At 48.7% G+C, this 17,408-nt stretch overlaps 1 protein-coding gene across 4 annotated transcripts in view; it reads left to right on the forward strand.

Annotated features, from left to right (window-relative positions):
* The first annotated feature begins 4,966 nt into the window (after positions 1 to 4,966).
* The window catches only part of TJAP1 (tight junction associated protein 1), a 40,444-nt gene continuing 28,002 nt past the window's right edge, over positions 4,967 to 17,408 (forward strand). For 3 of the 4 annotated variants that reach the window (XM_076334301.1, XM_076334304.1, XM_076334300.1), the window contains exon 1: positions 10,062 to 10,168. Coding sequence is in view for 1 of the 4 variants with exons in the window: in XM_076334300.1 (XP_076190415.1) it covers positions 10,075 to 10,168 (94 nt within the window). In the remaining 3 variants the exon portion in view is untranslated. Of the gene's footprint in view, positions 5,067 to 6,107; positions 6,183 to 10,061; positions 10,169 to 17,408 lie in introns of those variants that run through there. The other variant, XM_076334303.1, reaches the window with a different exon arrangement.

The raw sequence follows: 17,408 nt of genomic DNA on the forward strand, positions 1-17,408 counted from the left end.
CTTTGCTTCCTGTGGGGTTTTGCCTTCCATTGGGAGCAGCTGTCTTGCCCCTCGGGCACACGTGCCGTTTCCTTCCACTCCTTCACCAGGCTAAATTGCTGGCATGGGAGGATGACTGCCCTTCAGTCTCTGCTGCACGGCAGCACCCATGCTGGATTTAGCACCCGTTGGGGCAAAGGCTTTACAGGGAGCGTTGGCGGGGCTCGGGTGAGGCTGCGGGAGGAGAAACTGTGCAGTGCTGGGGCAGCTCCTCCTGTGGGGAGTTCACCCTAGGAAGCAGTGGTAACCGTGGCGTGGGTCCCAGCTGGGAACAGGCTTTTTCTGGTAGAATACCCTGTATAATGTCACAGCCTGGTACCTGGTCCCTTGCAGAGCCCTGGATAAGAGTTAGAGGCACCTGTGCAGGGCTCAGTGCAAGAGCTGGGACTGGTTCACCAGGTGAACGTGGCATGGAGCTGGTGGTGAGCAGAGGGATGAGGGGGATGCCACAGTCAACTACTTCAGGCCAGAAGACCCTGATTTCTGCTGCCTGCCCCTGGAAGTGATGCAACTGGCACAAGGCGAGTGCAGAGAGTACAAATCCACTGCTGCCAGGCTCTGCGCTCTCTGCCCCACGATGAAAGACTGCACTAGGGACAGGGCAAGAGGCGAGACCCAGCTGTTGCTGCACTATTTTATGGCTAGTTAGAAATGGCCAGTAGGGGTCACTGATATCTATTTTATTTATTTTATTTTTATACATATGCATTTATAAATATATGAGACATGCATAGGCAGCAATTGTAATGGGGAAGTGTTGATGTGCAATGTATTTGTCAGGTATACAGGTCAGGGGAAAGTGCCCCTACATACGTTTGAAATACCAGTGTGAGCTGTGCATCCCTCTCTGCTCAAACTCTATGATGGCATGAAACCACTGAGGCGTGCCAAGCGCCAGGGTACTGCGACGGTAGTTTTCTGTCATCGTTCTCCAGTTCTGCCTTCACCCTCCATTCTGTATTGGCAGAGATGCTTTGAGAGAGATTCAAGGGATTCAGAGGTTCAAGCCTCGGGGGCAGGATATTGTGTCTGCTTGTCTTTCTGTGCAGTGCCCAGCACAATTACATCCCAACCGTGATGGGTGCCTTTAGGCAGTCCCATAAGACAAAAAGCACTTTGGGTTGGGATGGGTCAGCACAGTTCTGTTCTTCAGCTGCTGCTGCTGGGGATCCTGACAGCAAAGTGTTTGCCTGTGAAAAATCTCCAGGAGTTTTTTGAGGGTTACGTCCTCATGTTAAAACTGAGCCCCAACCCTCAGTTTTATGTAGCAGGATGGACTGAATTATACACACGGGTGTTGTTAGCAACTGTTTTACTGGTGGGTTGTATTTTTCTGGTAGGTGCATGCTCCAGGCATACTGGCAGGGTATGTTTGGCCGTCCAATTCTGCATCCACAGACTTGTTTGGCTGTCCCAGGCTGGCTGTACTTCGCTGTTCTTACTGTTCCTGAGATGCTGTTGGTTTTGGGTGCTGGGCTCCTTTTGTACTGGCATATCCCAGAGTGCAAGCTCTGCTCAAAATATGTCTTGGTTTTTTTTTGGTTTTGGTGGGCTCAACCCATCCATGAAACCTCTTCCGCCTCTGACGGTTTCCCATCTGAGGTCTAGTGGGGAATCCTCTGTGCAGCTTCTTCAGACAGCTGGAGTCAGAGAACTAGCAGAGGAGGCGAGTGTTTCCTAAGAGTCCCTTCAGGACTACAGCATCGAAGCAGGAGGAAATGGGTCTTCATGCAACTCTCAGGCAGGTGATAGCCTCCAAACCAGCTACCAAAGGGTGGTCCGGCACCCGCCGTCTTCCCAGCTTGACCTGGGTTGGTGGAGAACTTGAGAGGACCAAGCCTGCACTGCCTTCTTCTGGTGGGGAGACATTACTTCCGGCATCTACTGCTTCACCAGCCAAGACTGTAGGCACTTTAGAGGGATTTGTCCCTCCACGGGGTGGCACCTGCCCCTCCAGGGGTTCCTTTTATACAGTTACAGGGGTCTATATAAAGTGCTGCCAACTGGAAAGTATTTTGAAGAGATTCCTCCCTGCTCTTCACTAAGGGTCATAAATTCAGCTGGTATTTGAGAGAATCTCAAATGTACTTCCAGGACTGTTTGCCGAGGGCTTTACATCCGCCAGAGGCCCCTTAAAATAAAAGGATTATCGGGAGTCAAGTGTTAGATTACCTGGTGCTTGTTAATTGAACTTCAGAGGCTTTAGTGAGCAACTGGCTCTAGCTGGGAGCAGCACTTTGGTATTAATGGTGTTATATAAATGAATATAATGTAACCTAACGTCATGCTTCCGCATCATGCCACATCTCTGGGCTCAGGGCAGTGGTGAGTCCAGCTTACAAGCATACCGGATACGGGAAAAGGCAGGGTGGAGAGAGAGGGAGAGGGATTGGGAATCAAGGCCTTCGGGATCTGAGGAAAGAGTGTTTTTCAGTGCTCAGAGCAGGTGACTGGTGTTCAGGCATCCCGAGTTCAGTTCCTGGCTCCCTGTGGCTGTCTGACCTTGGGATCTGATTTTGAGAAGAGTTAAGTTTAATGGAAGCAGTAAATGCCGAGACCATCTGAAAATCAAGCTCTCTCCTTCTTGCAGGGCTTCTTTCACCTAGACTTGCAAAAACCTTGGAGATCCTGCTCTGAAAGGTCACCAAAAGAAAGCAAAGGACTCTAATCATTGCTGCCATCAGTGTGCACCCATGGAAACCTGAACAGACCACAACTGTGAAGGCTCCAAGGCAGCAAGGCCCAGTGGAAATGAGAAACCTCATCAGCTATGAAAATTTCATCAGCTGGCGCTGTGGAAGCAAGAATCTGGAAGTGCAGAGCAGATGGGCAGCCTGGATTCTTGGAGCCATTGTCCTTCTGCTTGTTATCTGACTCCGGCACAGGGAGGATTTGGAGAATTTATAGGGGCACAAGTACCAAAGGCTTTCTTGAAATATCCCTGGCTGACGCGTGGCATGGTGCAGACGGCACTTGCTGGGTGCGCAGCAGACGTTTTTGCACAATATTCCCAAGGTCATGGAAGCGGGGTCCTGCTGAGCACCTGTCTTTTATTGTGTAAGAGAAGGGACCATTTGGGCAGAGTTTGCAGCGCTGCGGGCCTGGTACTACCTGAATGCAAATCTGAAGGCTTCGTAAATGGAGTACATTGAGGAACATCTTCCAAATATTGTCAGGACTTTTCTCGACCGCACAAATTTCCTCTGGACTAAGCTCCATTATTTGCCACGTGAATATGAACTCAAGAAATGTTTGTAAAAGAAACGATAATAGGGAAGGGGGGTGGGGGGTGAGTAAGGCTATGCACTAGGCGTGAGAGGCAATGGACAAAGTACCTGCGTGAGCTCAGGGGGTGATTTGAGAGAGAGCTAAATGGGGTGATTTGGTTCAAAATTAAAATGTATTGACTTCTTGAAGTCCCAAGGCTAGAACAATAGAGTGGATGATTTTGCAAATAAAGACCAAAGTGCATTACCTAAGTTGTGTCCAGGTTTGACTAGCTCTTGTCCACCTTTGACTGGTACACACTGTCCTCAGCCCCTCTCCTTTAAGAAGCAGGCAGTTGTCCTTGGGGGGTTTAGGTGGATTTTCCCATTCACTGCTCTCCCCCTCTCCCTGCTTCTCCACCTGGCCCCACGGATGGGGTTATACTTCCCTAGTGACAGGCTGTGATATGCCTCAGAGTGTCAGGGTGTTTCTCAGGGACTGAGGAACGTAACAAAGGGAAGGAGCTGATCCTGGACGCTGCCTCCCGGTGAATTGTCCTGGCTGGCAAAGACCTGAAGAGGGCAGATCACCTGCAGTTACTGTGAGCCCACCTTGGGGTCCTGAGCACACCCACAGGCTCTAATTGCCGTAACCCGCCTATACTACTGTTTTTCTGTCATCTTCATCAGCTCAGAGGTTGAGCTGCCTCTTTTCAAGGTCTGCTCTGGTACGGGACAACCGTGTAACCTCAGAAGTAGCCTATGAGGTGATCAAGGGCTGCAGCCCGGCTGCTCCGTTGGAGCCTCCAGAAGCAAACGCAGGGGCAGGAGCAGGGGCAGGTTCCACACCCTTCCCCAGCCAGGCGAGAGGCCTCTGCCAGAGCCATGCAGCGAAAGGCAGCTAACAGCCTGTCAGCCCATCCCGTGTCCCTAAATACATACGAAGACATCTCAACCCTGCCAGTTTCCTACCTGAGGGCACATGGGTTCCGGTTTGTTGGACTGTCCCTGCGCCATGCCCTCGGTGGCACTTTTTGAGCCGGCTTGTCTCATCAGGGAGATTTATTGAATATGAACGTCCACACATAACCGCGTGGCGTGACCGTGTCCCCAAGCGTCCCCACAGGCAGAGCTGTGCAAAGGCCTCACGGGAACCTCCTCTTACTGGGGAGCACGGGGGGAGCCCTCTCCACGGGGCCTGTCGGGGAAGGAGCCCAGGCAGCCTGGCAAAGCTTTCCCAGACAAACGCGGACCTGCCCGAAGCTGCCACCCGCCGCTTGCTACCATGGCCCCGGACCCCACCAGCCCGGAGAGGGCAAGGGGGCGCGGCGCGGCGCGGCCCGGCGGCCGGCTGAGCCCGCTAGCAGCGCCGGCAGAGGAGGCAGAGGGGCCCGCCCGGCCCCCTTCTGAGGGGAGGGCACCGTCCCCCCGTCCCCCCCCCGCGCTAGCACTTGGGTTCGCTCGTCCTGCTCCCCACCCCGCACGGCCCCGTTGGTTTTGTCCCGTCGCCCCCCTCCCCCGCCGCCCGCCCCGCCCCTCCCCTCCCCTCGCGTTGCCGCGGTGACGGGGGAGACGCACCGCCCGCCCGCCGCCGCGCCTGGCCCCGCCCCCTCCCGTGCTGCCCGATGACGCAGCTGCGCTGCGGCGTGGGGATTCCGCCGGATTACCCGGCGTGCCCCGCGGCAAAATGGCGGCCTGAAGCGAGAGCGTGGGGCCGGGCCGAGCGGGGGCAAAGTTTGGGGCGGGCCCGAGGCGGGGCCGAACCGGGGCCGAACCGGCCGCAAAGTCACTGGGACCCCGGGCGGAGCTGAGCCCGACCGGGTCAGAGCCAGGCTGGGGCCCCGGGGGCGGGGAGCGGGGAACGCGACCGGCTGGGGACCGAGCTCGGGCGGGGCCCCCCGCGCCCCCGGGCCTCGCCGGCCTTCCCGGGCGGGCTTCGGGCCGGCCCCCTGCGAGCGGGGGGCTCTCTCTGTCTCAGTGTGTGGCCCGGGGCCGGGAGGAGGTGTCGAGTCCCCCGAGGACAGCGGGTCCGGGCGGGTCGCACCATGGGCAGGGGGAGTCAGCCGGGCGGCGGGTGGCGGCCGGGTGCGGGAGGGTGGTAGGGCCACATCCTCGGCCCCGGGTAGGGGGCCGTTCCCGTGGGGGAGAGTGGTAGTGCCACCGCCTCGGCCATCAGGGCACTGGGGAGCTCTCCCTCCGGGGGGAAGACCTGTGGCAGGGAGCAGAGCGGGCACGGAAGTGGCAGGCCGAACCGGGTCCATGCAGGGTGTAGCCTTGTCTGGGTGATGGAGAGGTAGGTGGTATGGGGGATGAGAAAGCAGTAGCTGTGCAGGGAGCGTTGCTGGAGTAGGAGCTGCAAAGTGGAACAAGTCTGGGCCAGCATGTGTGTGTTAAGGAACCAGAGTATAACTGACAGAGGCAGAGTTGGAAGGGAGGGAGCAGCACTCCCCTGGTGCCAAGCCTGGCAGGGGGGAATGGGAAATTCTCTACCAGCCTGGACACCCTCTCTGGTACAAGGGATGCTTCCTACTATAGAATTCGTGAGCAGTGCCTGGGAACATGGGAAGACTTTAAAGAAAAAACAGTGAACGATAAATACTGAACTGCATCTGGCTCTGGGCTTGAGCACGCTGCATGGAGCAGAGTAAAAGATTGAGTGCTAATAAACGGATTTTTAGATGGGCAGGAGATTGCATTGGTAGGCATCAGGGTGTGCAAACGATATGCAAGTCTGGCAACGCTGAGAATGACCTAGATCTAAGAGATGCCAGGTGGAGGTTGTCCTGAAAAGAATCATCCATCAAACGTAGATAGTTCTGTGCCAGAGAAAGCTTTTTAGAGGTATGCATCTCTGTTTTACAGATTCAGAGAAGAAACTGGGATAAAGGGCTTACGTAAGAGGAAGCGATGAATCCTTCTTGAAGCATCAGACAGCAGGTAAGAAAGCCAGGAATGAGCTGATGCTGAGTCAGACTGTGTTGTTTTGGTCCCACTACTTCAATTTTTTGAGAGTATGTGAACAACATACCTGAAAAACTGTCCCTCTCTGTGGTGTTCTCTGCATCATAGTAGGCCTCCATTGCCTGAATTGAGAGGCTAGGGGTGTCAATGAAATGGGAGTGACCCTGAAGAATTCAGTAAGAGGCCCTGGGAAGAAAAGCTCAATTAAAGACGTAAGCCAGTGCTCTTTACACGCCATCCAGAGAAGCAGTCTAAAGTCTGTTCTGTCAGTGCTGAAGTAGCTGTGTTCTCTGTGTAATCACAAGAGGTCTACCCAGTCAGAATCCCAATAAAATCCTTTCCGATGATCGTGCTCTTGCAATAATTGTGATGCCAAAGTTAGGTAATTCTAGTGATCCTCTGTTCTGTTCGGTTATTTCTTCTACCACGTTGTTTTTTCCACCTGTATTTTAACTGATCCCCTGATGGGTGGTGCAGGTGTACCGCTGGCCTTTCTGTCCTCTCCTGACCTCACTGTTGAGATCCAGTTTAGAGGGGCAGCTATTTGGTACCCAGCAATGGGGTCCTTTGAGTTGTTCATACCTTTCAGTTACTTGTCAAATCACTTTTAGCACAACTCCTTTCTCTTTTCTTCACTTTTTAGTGAATCACTGCAGAAAGCATATGTATCCCAACAGTGCTTTGCATATGGTGTGTTTCAACTTCTGGATGTTAAATCAGCATTTAAGCTAGCAGATCTTAGCTGTAGTATCAGAAGCTTTTGGCTTTTCATCCCTTCCCAGGCACCCAGTGCTCTTGAAATCATGGGAATGCATTTCAGCAGGGCCAGCGGAGTTCCAAAGTGCAGCCCGTGGCTATCTCCATCTTTAATATTAACAAGGCATTGGGTCAGGAGGGGATGAGTTACGTGCCAAGACCTGTTGCCTCCTCAAACCAGCTTTCTGAACCAAAGATGACCTTGCATTCTTTTCCAATCCATTTCAAGTAGTTCGTTGGCTGCTGCTAAGTCACTTGCTTTGCGGCTTTCAAACCCTGAATTCTTATCTCTGCCATCCACTCTTAAGTACAATCACGTGGCATAGTATGCACGGGAAATAGACTGTAGCTTTGAAAGAGATATAGTCCTTTGCCCCCTTTTTGTCCCAGAGCAGGATAAATAAAGTGAGATGGGGCAACGAGTGATTTTTGGTCAACGTGCTGGTGTGAATGGTACCAGAGCTGGCTTGGAGAAAAGGTTTGTGGCAGCTGGTGTGGCATATAAAGTGCTTTTAAAAAGGTGAAGAAAGCCAAGCTGTTTGAGCAATAGCAAAATAAACAAGTTTCGGTAAAATGTGACTGTATTTTTTGGTAGTTGTTTGAAGTAGACTTGATACTTATGAGTCCTAGAGGCTGATGATTTTTCTGAAGGTGAGCTCTCTAACCTGTTAAAATGTCTGCTGTTTTCTGGAGGATCCACTGAAAGCTGGACTCTCTGAGATTTCCATGTGTCACTACTTCTATAGCATAGTCCCGAGAAACAATTCTGGAGGTTAGATCATAACAAATTAACCGTGTTGTATCCTTGTTAGCAAGGGCCTAGCTTTTACAGCACAGTGTGACAAGAATAATGTAGTAGTGGCTAATAACCCTCTGCCTTTCATGTTGCTGGGAGAAACATAACAGGTAGGGGTCTCAAATGAGCCTGCATATGATACAGATTGAGGGCAGGATTCCTCCACTAAGAAATGAGGATCTGGCTTGACACCTTTTTGACTCATCTCTGCTCTTTTGACTGGAGTTGTCAAGAACTGGAATTGTCATAATAGAGCAGATTTTCTTGGCTGTTCAACTTGGTTGATGCTTTGCAAGTAAATTTAAGGTCCTGAAGCTAGATACGTTCATCTCCTTGCTTGAAGGCTTTGGTTGGGAAGATATCTCCTTTTTGTATGACACCCTGAGCTATGGAGAGAGTGAGTGCTTGTGGCATTTGTGCTAGCTGTGTGTATTGCAAGTCACTAGTAACCGGGTAAATATGGTCCTCTCTGAAATTCATTTTACACAGGACTGCAAAGGAACTATGTGCATAATCTATGCAAACAGGGCTAATGCCTTAGGGCATGAAATCGTCCATCCTGTTTCCCTGCCAGTTCCACTACCTGAGGGCTTTTCCTTAGATCTAGATTGGCTGGATCTGTAACTGTAGTAGGAATAATGTTACTTTTTAGAATTGAAGTACCTTTACAGCTGGTTGGAGGGGAAGGATGACCCTACGATCAGAATTCTGAACTGCAATGTAGGATGCCTAATTTCTGCCACAGGTTTATTGTGTGAACATGTTCAGATCATTACTGTTTCTTGCTCTTCATTCTTTGGTTGCAAAATATGATTAACGCCCATCTTATTGGGGATTTGAGGAAGAATCTGTAAGTGTCTATAAGATGCTTGGATACCGTGGTGTTGAATGCTTTAGTAAAGCTCGGTGCAGGAGAAATGAAAAGGATATTCTAAGCCGTGACTTCAAGATGAAGCAGACCCCTGTGTGATCCACTGTCCTGCGTATTCTGTAGCATGGTGAAATTGCTATAGAGTGCAAGTCAGGCTCTGGCTTGTTTAAAGCAAGTGGGCACTCTGAGACCCCCCCTTTCTTTCCTTCCCAGGAGTGGTTTGCTTGTTTCCATGGCTTGTAATGCCTTATCTGGCTGAATCTTTTTGACTTAAATTAATCTGTTCTGTTTTTTGCCCCCTTGTTTGTTCCAGACTCGGAAATTGTTTGCTTATTGTCAGGATGTTCATGTATGGTCTTATTGCTAATATGCTCAGCCAGAGAGGGCCAAGAGCTGCAGCTTGCAGGCTGTCTCATATTTGGAATGACATGAGACACCCTCTCTGGAATATCCTCCTGGGAGCTGTGCTTAGGAAGGAAATGGCGTGGAAGGCTGTGTAGGATTGTGAGAATAGCATTGCAATGGTTGGAATGCAGGATAAGCATCACTTGGGTGGGCTCAGTTTTCCTCTGCTTTTCAACAATGCTGGGTGCCAAGCCTGAGGAAGACTGCTGTGCAGAGGTGAAGGAGCTGGAATGTATTCTTCAGTTGAGGTGAACGCAATTCAGTGAAACTGATAGGCATCAAACTGAATAATGATTTTAAAGTATTTTCACATGATGTCTAATCTGTGGAAATTCACTACCACATAATAGCACTGAGGCTAAGAGCTGAGCGGGATTTGGAAAAGATCAAGCACTTATGAGTGGAAATGTTCAGACTTGCTTTAGCTAAAGAACTCGTTTTAGAAGGTGTATTTTTCAGACATAACCCAATCTCTAGCAGGTAAAGGTTTGAAGAAAGGGCAGTTTGTTCCATAATTGTCCACTGGGGCTTCTTGCTCCATCTTCTAAACCACCTTGTATTGGCCTGTGTCAGAGGTAAGGTATTGAATCATACTTATTTGCTGTGTTAGGTTGCCCACTAACCTTTCTTTTTTGTGATACTGCATTAGGGAAAAAACCCCCGCTAACCGAAAAACACAAACCCACAAAGCACTCCAGTTGCTCTGATTAGGCCTAGTAGTTGAGGATTTTAAGCTGGAGGAGAGTAGGGTCCTTGGAAAGATAGTGCAGCTCATAGATGAAGATTGTTTTATTCATGAATGTGAAGACATGTAAGTATTGTCTCTTCATGCCGAGTGGTCAGGCAGAGCGCTTTGTGCTTCTTGCCTTTACTTGTAAGAGTGAAAAGAATGTGTGGAGTTTGGCCTCTCCACGTTGCAGTCTTGTAGTGGACTTTAGTCCGGAAGGCGGCTGAAAGGAAGGGCTTTAAAGCTGTTCAAGTGAGATCCGGTATGTTGTAGCATGAGCCTCAATGTACTAGTGTCTGGGAAGACACAGTCTATGTCCTGTGCTCATGTCCAATCTGTGTTGAGGATCAAGAGAATCATCAGTGCTGCTTGGTCAAGTAGGCATATGATCAATTTGATGGATAAAGGTAAGTCGCAGTGGTATGGATATATGTATATAAAGGTGTTTGTTTGTAATGTCTGCCTAAATGCAAGGGGAACTCCTGAAGGAAAGAGTGTGCGTGGGGATTTTCAGAGCTAGGAGCAGGTCATGCAAACCTTGAGATCCCTGTATGGATACCCTCCCTATGGGCTGTTCTGGGAACAATCTGTGCTTTAGGGCACGATGTAACCCTTTTGTGGCAGGTGTAACGGCTGTGAGTAAAGGGTTACTGACTTTCATAGAAGTTTTGTGATGCTGAGAAAGTGAAATGGGCCAGGATTGGAAAGTGATGTTTCCTGCAAGGGTTAGGCTGGTTTTTAGGCACAGAGGATCTGACCTGCTGCTAGTGGCAAGAGAGAACTGGTTTAAACTTCTGATTTCTAGGGGTCAGCAAATGCAGAACTGAGAGTCCCACAGTGACTAGTGTCTTTGGTTGAGTTCTATATTTGTATTTTGGCTCTGCGATAAAGCTGGCTTTGGCAATGTTGTAGGAGTCATAACTGGATTTTCTTACTCTTGTGTTTAAAGTCTCAGCTGTCCAGCCTCATTAATGTAACACTCATGCACAAATGGTTCTGAAATCAAAAGGGACAGATGAAGTAGTTTCTCTAACTACTGGGGAATTATACTTAGGCTCATAAAAAGCCTTAGGCAAGAATATAAGTTATTTTCCCAAGATAATAATTAGGTAATTGTTGTGGCAGTAAGGTTTTTGACCATTATTTTAGCATATGCTACTCAGGGTAACTGCATTTAGACCTGGGTTATGTCTTGCTGCACAAGCTCATTACAATTCCCAAAGATGCCTTGCTTCATTGTCTCCTAAATCAGATTTCATCCTGCAGCTTTGCTGTTCGTTAGTGAGGAGTCTGCTGCTGCCCGATGGGAAGTTTAAAAATATTCTAGGAAGACGACTTGAAATCTGGTCTCTCTCACATAACTGAAAAGTGATTGCAGTTAATTCTACTGTTCTGTTTTTTCTTGTGTGTTTCTATCATTTTTTTTCCTTATTGAGAACTCTTCCCCCTTCCCTTTTACCTGTGGGAGATCTGTACCCCAGTGTATTGTGTGCACAGCGCTTTCAAATGGGGGAAAAGAAAATAATGGAAAATGGCAGGATATTTGTTTAGAGTTAGAGTTAAGTAACCTTTCTTGAGAATGGACTTCAAGTTCACATCCTACCTTTAAGTGGCTTCATTTTTCCAAGCAGAAAGCGTCTCATGCACTAAAGTATGCAAAATATATTTCTTGAACTTTTAGAATTGAATTTCTAAGCATTGCTTGCACTATGGTTATGTAAATACTAGGAAATGAAAACTTTGCTCAAAAGGATTTTCTTAGGTAACTGCATTTTGCTAGTGATACACTCTGTTAGTAGGTGTCTGTGTAGGCACTCAATCCAATTTCTTCTAGGGCTAGTATGGAGTGTCATTTTTGGGAAGCTTCTCGTACCAGGTTGGATTGATTCCTGAAAGTGAATCACCCTTGCTGGGCTGCAGAATTTCTGTAGGGTCTGCTTATAAGCGTATCCATTTTTCCTTGATTAGATGATGCCTTTGTAAATGGCTATAACAGGATTCAGTGTCGTCAAGGCTCCAGCTGGATGGGGAGAGCTGTATTACTATGCAGCTCCAGAGATGATTTACTACCCGACTGACAACTTGCAATATAAACATTAGTCCAAGCATGATCTTGTCCCAAAACCCTGCCTACGCAGGGAGCCAGGAGTCTTCCTGCCACGCGCCATAAATCGTTTACGGTTTGCTCATGCCCGTACATTTGAAAAACAGCTGTGTATTGGGGATTAGCAGTTTGCAGAAGGCCCGTGCGGGGCTAAATTAGGGTCTCTTGCCCTGGTGGTGAATACCGGTATCAGAATAGCAGGAGTGCTTCTCTGCAGTGGAAGGCAATTTACTCTGGGAATGGGGGGTGGGTGCAGGGTATCTATGAGGGTACAGCAGCCAGGGGAGAGCATTGGATTGCAGTGCTCAGATGTCTGATTGATAGCTGCCCAGCATGGTGGGGGATTGAACAATTCATTGTTAGCTGTGTGTTTTTCAGATTTTATTTATATATTTATTACTTCTGTATATTTTACATGTGTGTATATATATACACACAAATGCAAGCAGACTACTTCTGTCTCCTAGGAGCTGAAGATGAGAGTTTTTGGGTCTTTTTTTTTTACAGTGTGAAGAGTGGTTTCCCTTTTGCTAGCCCATGGTAGCAGAATCAAATTATATACAAGGCCATCTGGGGCTTCACAACTAATTTTCAGCTTTTATAAAAAGTTTTACTGTGTCACTTGGATTTATTGCAGCTTTGCAACTTCAGCTCCCAAAGTAAAATTATTTTTGTGCTGGCTGCGATAATTTAAATTACCTCCTGGAGCTTCTAATGACTAACTTGTGTTTATGGTGAAACCTCCCATTTGTCCAAACCCTGGAAGCATGATCTGTTTGATAACTCTAAATATATTGATGCTTTTACATCAATGCAAGTACATCAGAGCCTAAAGTCAGTTGGTGCCTTCAGGTCTTTCTGTAATAAAGAGAATATGCAGATTTTGCTGTACAAATGAGACTAGACAGTACAGTTCGGGAACCTCGTATGTGCTGGCTGAAGGACCAGCTACTGAGTAAAGCAGATACAAGTAGATCATTTTTAGCTGGGTTGGTGTCTCCATCAACAAATCCTTTCTTGGGTGGGTTGGGTAAGAATCTTGGTGGAATGTGTCAGCAAGGCGCCCCCTTCCAGATGCATCAGCTGAACACAAGTGCCATGTACCGTGACTGTACCATGAGCATCCATGGGGCCATGGGCAAAGCCAGTGGGCTCTGGGTAAAGCAGGTGACTTGTTTCCAAAATGGCACAGTTAGAAGGGTTCTTACTATTTGGTTGAAGCTGCTGCACAGGTGTCCCTCTGAAATAAGACCATTTTCCTGGAGCTTCCCACTCTGCTCTCCTCTGTTGTAGGTTTGGGGAGAGTAGCTGAAGGGCTCATCCTAGGCTTGTTTGAGCCTAGGAGTTGCCTCCATTTTTCTTATTCCTTTTGGTGAAAGGCTGTACAGTCTGTTTGATTCTTCGTGCTTTGCTGAGATGGAGGCCAGATAGCACCAAATAATGTTTGTGGCTGTTTGTGTGGGCATTTGAGATTTGGAAGGCACCTGCTAATGGGTTATAGGTCATTTCATGTCAGATTGGCTAAGTTTCCATCAGGCTGGTTCTTTGCTGCGGCAACGCATATGGACTGTGTATGTTTGGGGATCCCTATTATCTATCTCAGATGGAGTGGGCTTTCCTCCTGTTTGCTGCCTCCTCTCTCCCCACAAGAAGAAAAAATCACCTGATTCTGGAGAGCTTTTAACCTCCAGATTGAATTAGATGCTTTGCTCTTACTTATATAGACTTTCCAGATATATACAGAGGTTAGAGAGGGGCGTGGGTATGTGATCATATTTCAAGCTTTCCCTCCTTCTCCTTGTTTTTGATGCTGCTGTTGGAATTCACCCTTCCCTTTTCCTGGGAACCGGTGTGAAGGAATTGCTGTCACCCACGGCAAAGCTCAATCCGCTTGCCTCAAGGCCTTACCTCTCCAGGTTAGGTCCTTGCCCAACTTCCACAGGCGGCAGTTTGTTTATGAGCTTACATTACCTGAATCTTCTGGGGTAGGTCTGAAGGGAACAATTCAGGGCAGTGGAAATCTTAACTCAGAGGCGCTGGGATAGGGGAGGGAAGGAAAGAATAGAGTTAGCAGTACAGTTAACTCTTCGCCCCCCACACCCTCCTTTTTTCCCCTGTTTCCTCACCTGCCCAGCTGTGTAGTAGGTTAGCAGTACGTGTCTGTTCTTATTCTTATGAAAGTAGACTTTGTTCTCTGAAGACTGCTAATCATGCCCCATGGGGGTGTAATCAGTTATAAGGTATTTAATACAGTGCAGGCGGGAACAGGCCGCCTGGCCGGGCTGGCAGATTGCAACACTACAATTATAAAGGGCCCCTTTCCCCCACTCACCCGCCCACCAGTGGCAGGATGAGGGTTGTACCTTGAAACAATATTAAGTCTATGAAAAATAAAGATGTAGTGGGGGAAGGGAGAGGAGAGGCGAGGCTGAAGAGGCAGCTCCTATTCTGGGAAACAGGCAGACCTCCATTCTGCGAGAGCTGCAGCCATTGCAGGTTGCACTGTTGAGACTTGTGGAAGTTTGGGTGCCATCACCATCGAAGTGGATTGCACAGGGATGGCCCTCGGCAACCTGTAGAGCAGCAGGGGCTTCCGTCCTCTGTGAAACGGGTTTTCTTGTGGTGGCTGGGGTTGGAGAGGTATGGAGTGGTTAGAAGTGGAGAAGCCCTTTTTCCTGCATGCGGTGATTTAGACACCTAATCTGTTTGGGTGCTTTTGAAAATCCTGCCAGGCTTCTATTTATATCTTTGGATATAAATCTATTGGTAAATCTGGCCTTTCATGCCTCTTTCTTCCAAGTACTGGAGCTACTGCAGCAGCCTACCTTACTGGCTTGGAAGGGAATAGGTAGCTTGAGGCCTTTGAATTTTAATGGGCATGGGAAAGTCTACTGGACTTCATCTGGTCTGTTCTTGTTGCCTAATACCAGTCCATTCCCCTCGGTGAGGGCCTTGAAATGCACATGTGGGGTTTGGAGCAGCTGGGCCACAGCCTTATAAACCATCCCTGCTCTGGCAGCTTGCTAGATGCATCGACATGTTTCTGGAGCTTGTGGCTACATTGACCTTTCTCCTTCCAGGTTCCCCAGAGATTACAGTGTTTCAACTCTTCATTGGTGTTCTTTGGATTTGCCAACACTGTTTTGTGCAGTGGTAGCACAGGGCTCCCTCCATGTGTGTGCTCTTTGCTTCTTGGAAATTAGAAGGGAATGTATATTCTGCCATATCCACTTGTGTTAAATAGTTTCTATCATTTTTGCCTTATGAAATGCTGCTCCTTTCTGACATCCCTGTGCTTTGCTGAAGTTCAGAACCTACTCTCTGAAGCACAGCAGATAGAAGCTCTTTTTGGCAGCCTTTGGGATATTGGTGTAGATTCAAATGGGATATATTCTTGCTACACTGCTCATGAGAGCCTTGGCTTTCCTGCTTGGCACTGAGAGAACACTGGCTATTAAGTCTCACAGTTGGTCCTTAGCACTGGGCAATGGGTTTTTAGGAGTGCGTTGATGTTTAATTGTATTACACAAAGTAAGTGCAGATTCAGAACATGGGGGTCAGAATACAGCCTTCCTTGTGTGGACTTGAGAACACTGTTGACAACTTCACCTCCTAATGCATCCTCATCTTTTTCGCTTTAGAGTAACTTTGTGTTTGGGAACCGTGAATTCTTTGGAAAGCTTTGGGATTTGCAGCAGTGCCACGTGAAGGAGGAGTAGTGTTTTTTCTGACTACAGCATAGGGTCTGCTTGTGACTCTAAAATAGTGAGGTCCCGAGACAAGAGGTTACTTGATGTCTTGGATTTTTGTACATTGAGTTTCTCTTCTCTTGATCATGTAAGTGACCAGGTGTCAGTGCTGTAGGGGGAGAATAATGTACGATGAAGATCAGATCTGTTTCTGTGGGCAGTGGGGACAGTGTTTACAAAAGGATTTTTGGGTCATGAGGAAGTACCTGCATCTCAGAGAAGCCGCTTGACTTAAGGTAGAGTGGTTTCCTGGGGGTGGAAAAAGGCCTGGATCCTTCCAAGCACCCTTGATGCCCAAAGTCCGCTTCCTATTCAGCTCTGCCCCCTTAGCTCAATAAGGCTCAGTGTTATGTTCACCCCTTGTCTTATAGGAAAAATCAGGGAAATTCCCTTTCCAGGCTACTGCACAGAGCTCTCTGTTCCTGCCTGGAACGTGGTTACTTTCCAGCCCTGGTGGCAGCTCTTCTCCTCCCCGTGGCTTGTTTGCCCAGTTGATAACTCTCCTGCCTTGCTCTGTTTCTCTTGCCCCATGGCTCAAGAAGTTGCCTGGAGAACTTGAGGACTCTCCCACAGATGAGTTTGAGGCTGAAGCTGTTGTTGGGGTCCTGGCAGTGGCAGGGCTGGCATGCGTGGGGAGCGTGGCGGGTGTCAGCGTGGTGGGTGTGTGGGTTTGCTGCTTGTTTTCCTTCCCTGTCTGGTGAGGAATGCAATGTGTTTGCCTTCCTTGGCCTGTGGTTGCAGCCACATTCCTGCACTGGGAGTCAGCACGGCGGCGGGCGGCGTGCTGTTCATGCCCCCTGGCTACATGCTTTCAGCTCCACATCAAAGGTGTGTTTAGTATGTAGCTTGTGCCATTCCTGGCCACACCTGGTGGCCTGCAGGCATGCAGGAGGTGGAGTCTGGCTGTGTTTGCAGATGGCATTCAGGGTTCAGACTTCTTGCTTGTGGAAAGGCTAGAGCTGAGTCCATGCTAAACAACCCCAGGAATGCAGCGGGAGAGCTGAGCGGCACAGTCACTCCAGGGGCATGTCCTAGCAGCAATGTTTCCTTTATAGCTGCAGCAAAATAACTCATGCCTGCTCCAAAGGAACTGGCTGTTTGCTTGGGTGTGTTGTAGGGTTTAATTTACACCGATAAGGCCAATTAAGGTTGGCGTGTCCCCCCTGCAGCCTGTGTGCTCTTGGCAATCAGTAGATAATTGAGTGGCTCGTGCCATCAAGCTCTGCTCAGTACAAACTGTGCATGAGATATCTGCCTGGAGATGGAATGGCTGTGGATTTAACCTGGGCAGGAGTGCTTCCCCCAGTTGGTGGGTAAATGTTCCTACACGTATGCGCTGCAGCTGAACTGCTCCAGCTTCTTCTGGAAAAGCTTCCTTTTTCTGGCTGGTACCTCAAGAGATGAGGATGGGAAACTTGGTGAAGGATGGCAGATCAGGATGCAGATGCATTGTTTTGGGATCCTTGACATGATGTCTGTGAGAAATGGTCCCTAGTTTTCTATGTCCCTATAATGCAAGCCATCCTTGTCCTCTTTATGTAAGTCTTTCGTTTGCCTGGCACAGGGAAACATGGTCCTTTTTGGCAGCATCAGTATGGGCAGCCCACGGGCAAGGCTTGTGGAAAGAACAGCAGAGCATCTTCTGTGTCCTGGGTAAGCCGTGGGCTGTTCATTTTGTTACCCGGTTTGCTTTGTTCTTTGGGACTTGCAGTTTCCCTTCTGGCAATTTCTAGTAGCCTGAAATTCTGTGACCTGCCAGTCATTTCCATATTAAAGTTAGTCTTCTGCAGAAGA

The sequence above is a fragment of the Aptenodytes patagonicus genome, chromosome 3 (genome assembly GCF_965638725.1).
Source record: "Aptenodytes patagonicus chromosome 3, bAptPat1.pri.cur, whole genome shotgun sequence".
NCBI lineage: Eukaryota > Metazoa > Chordata > Aves > Sphenisciformes > Spheniscidae > Aptenodytes > Aptenodytes patagonicus.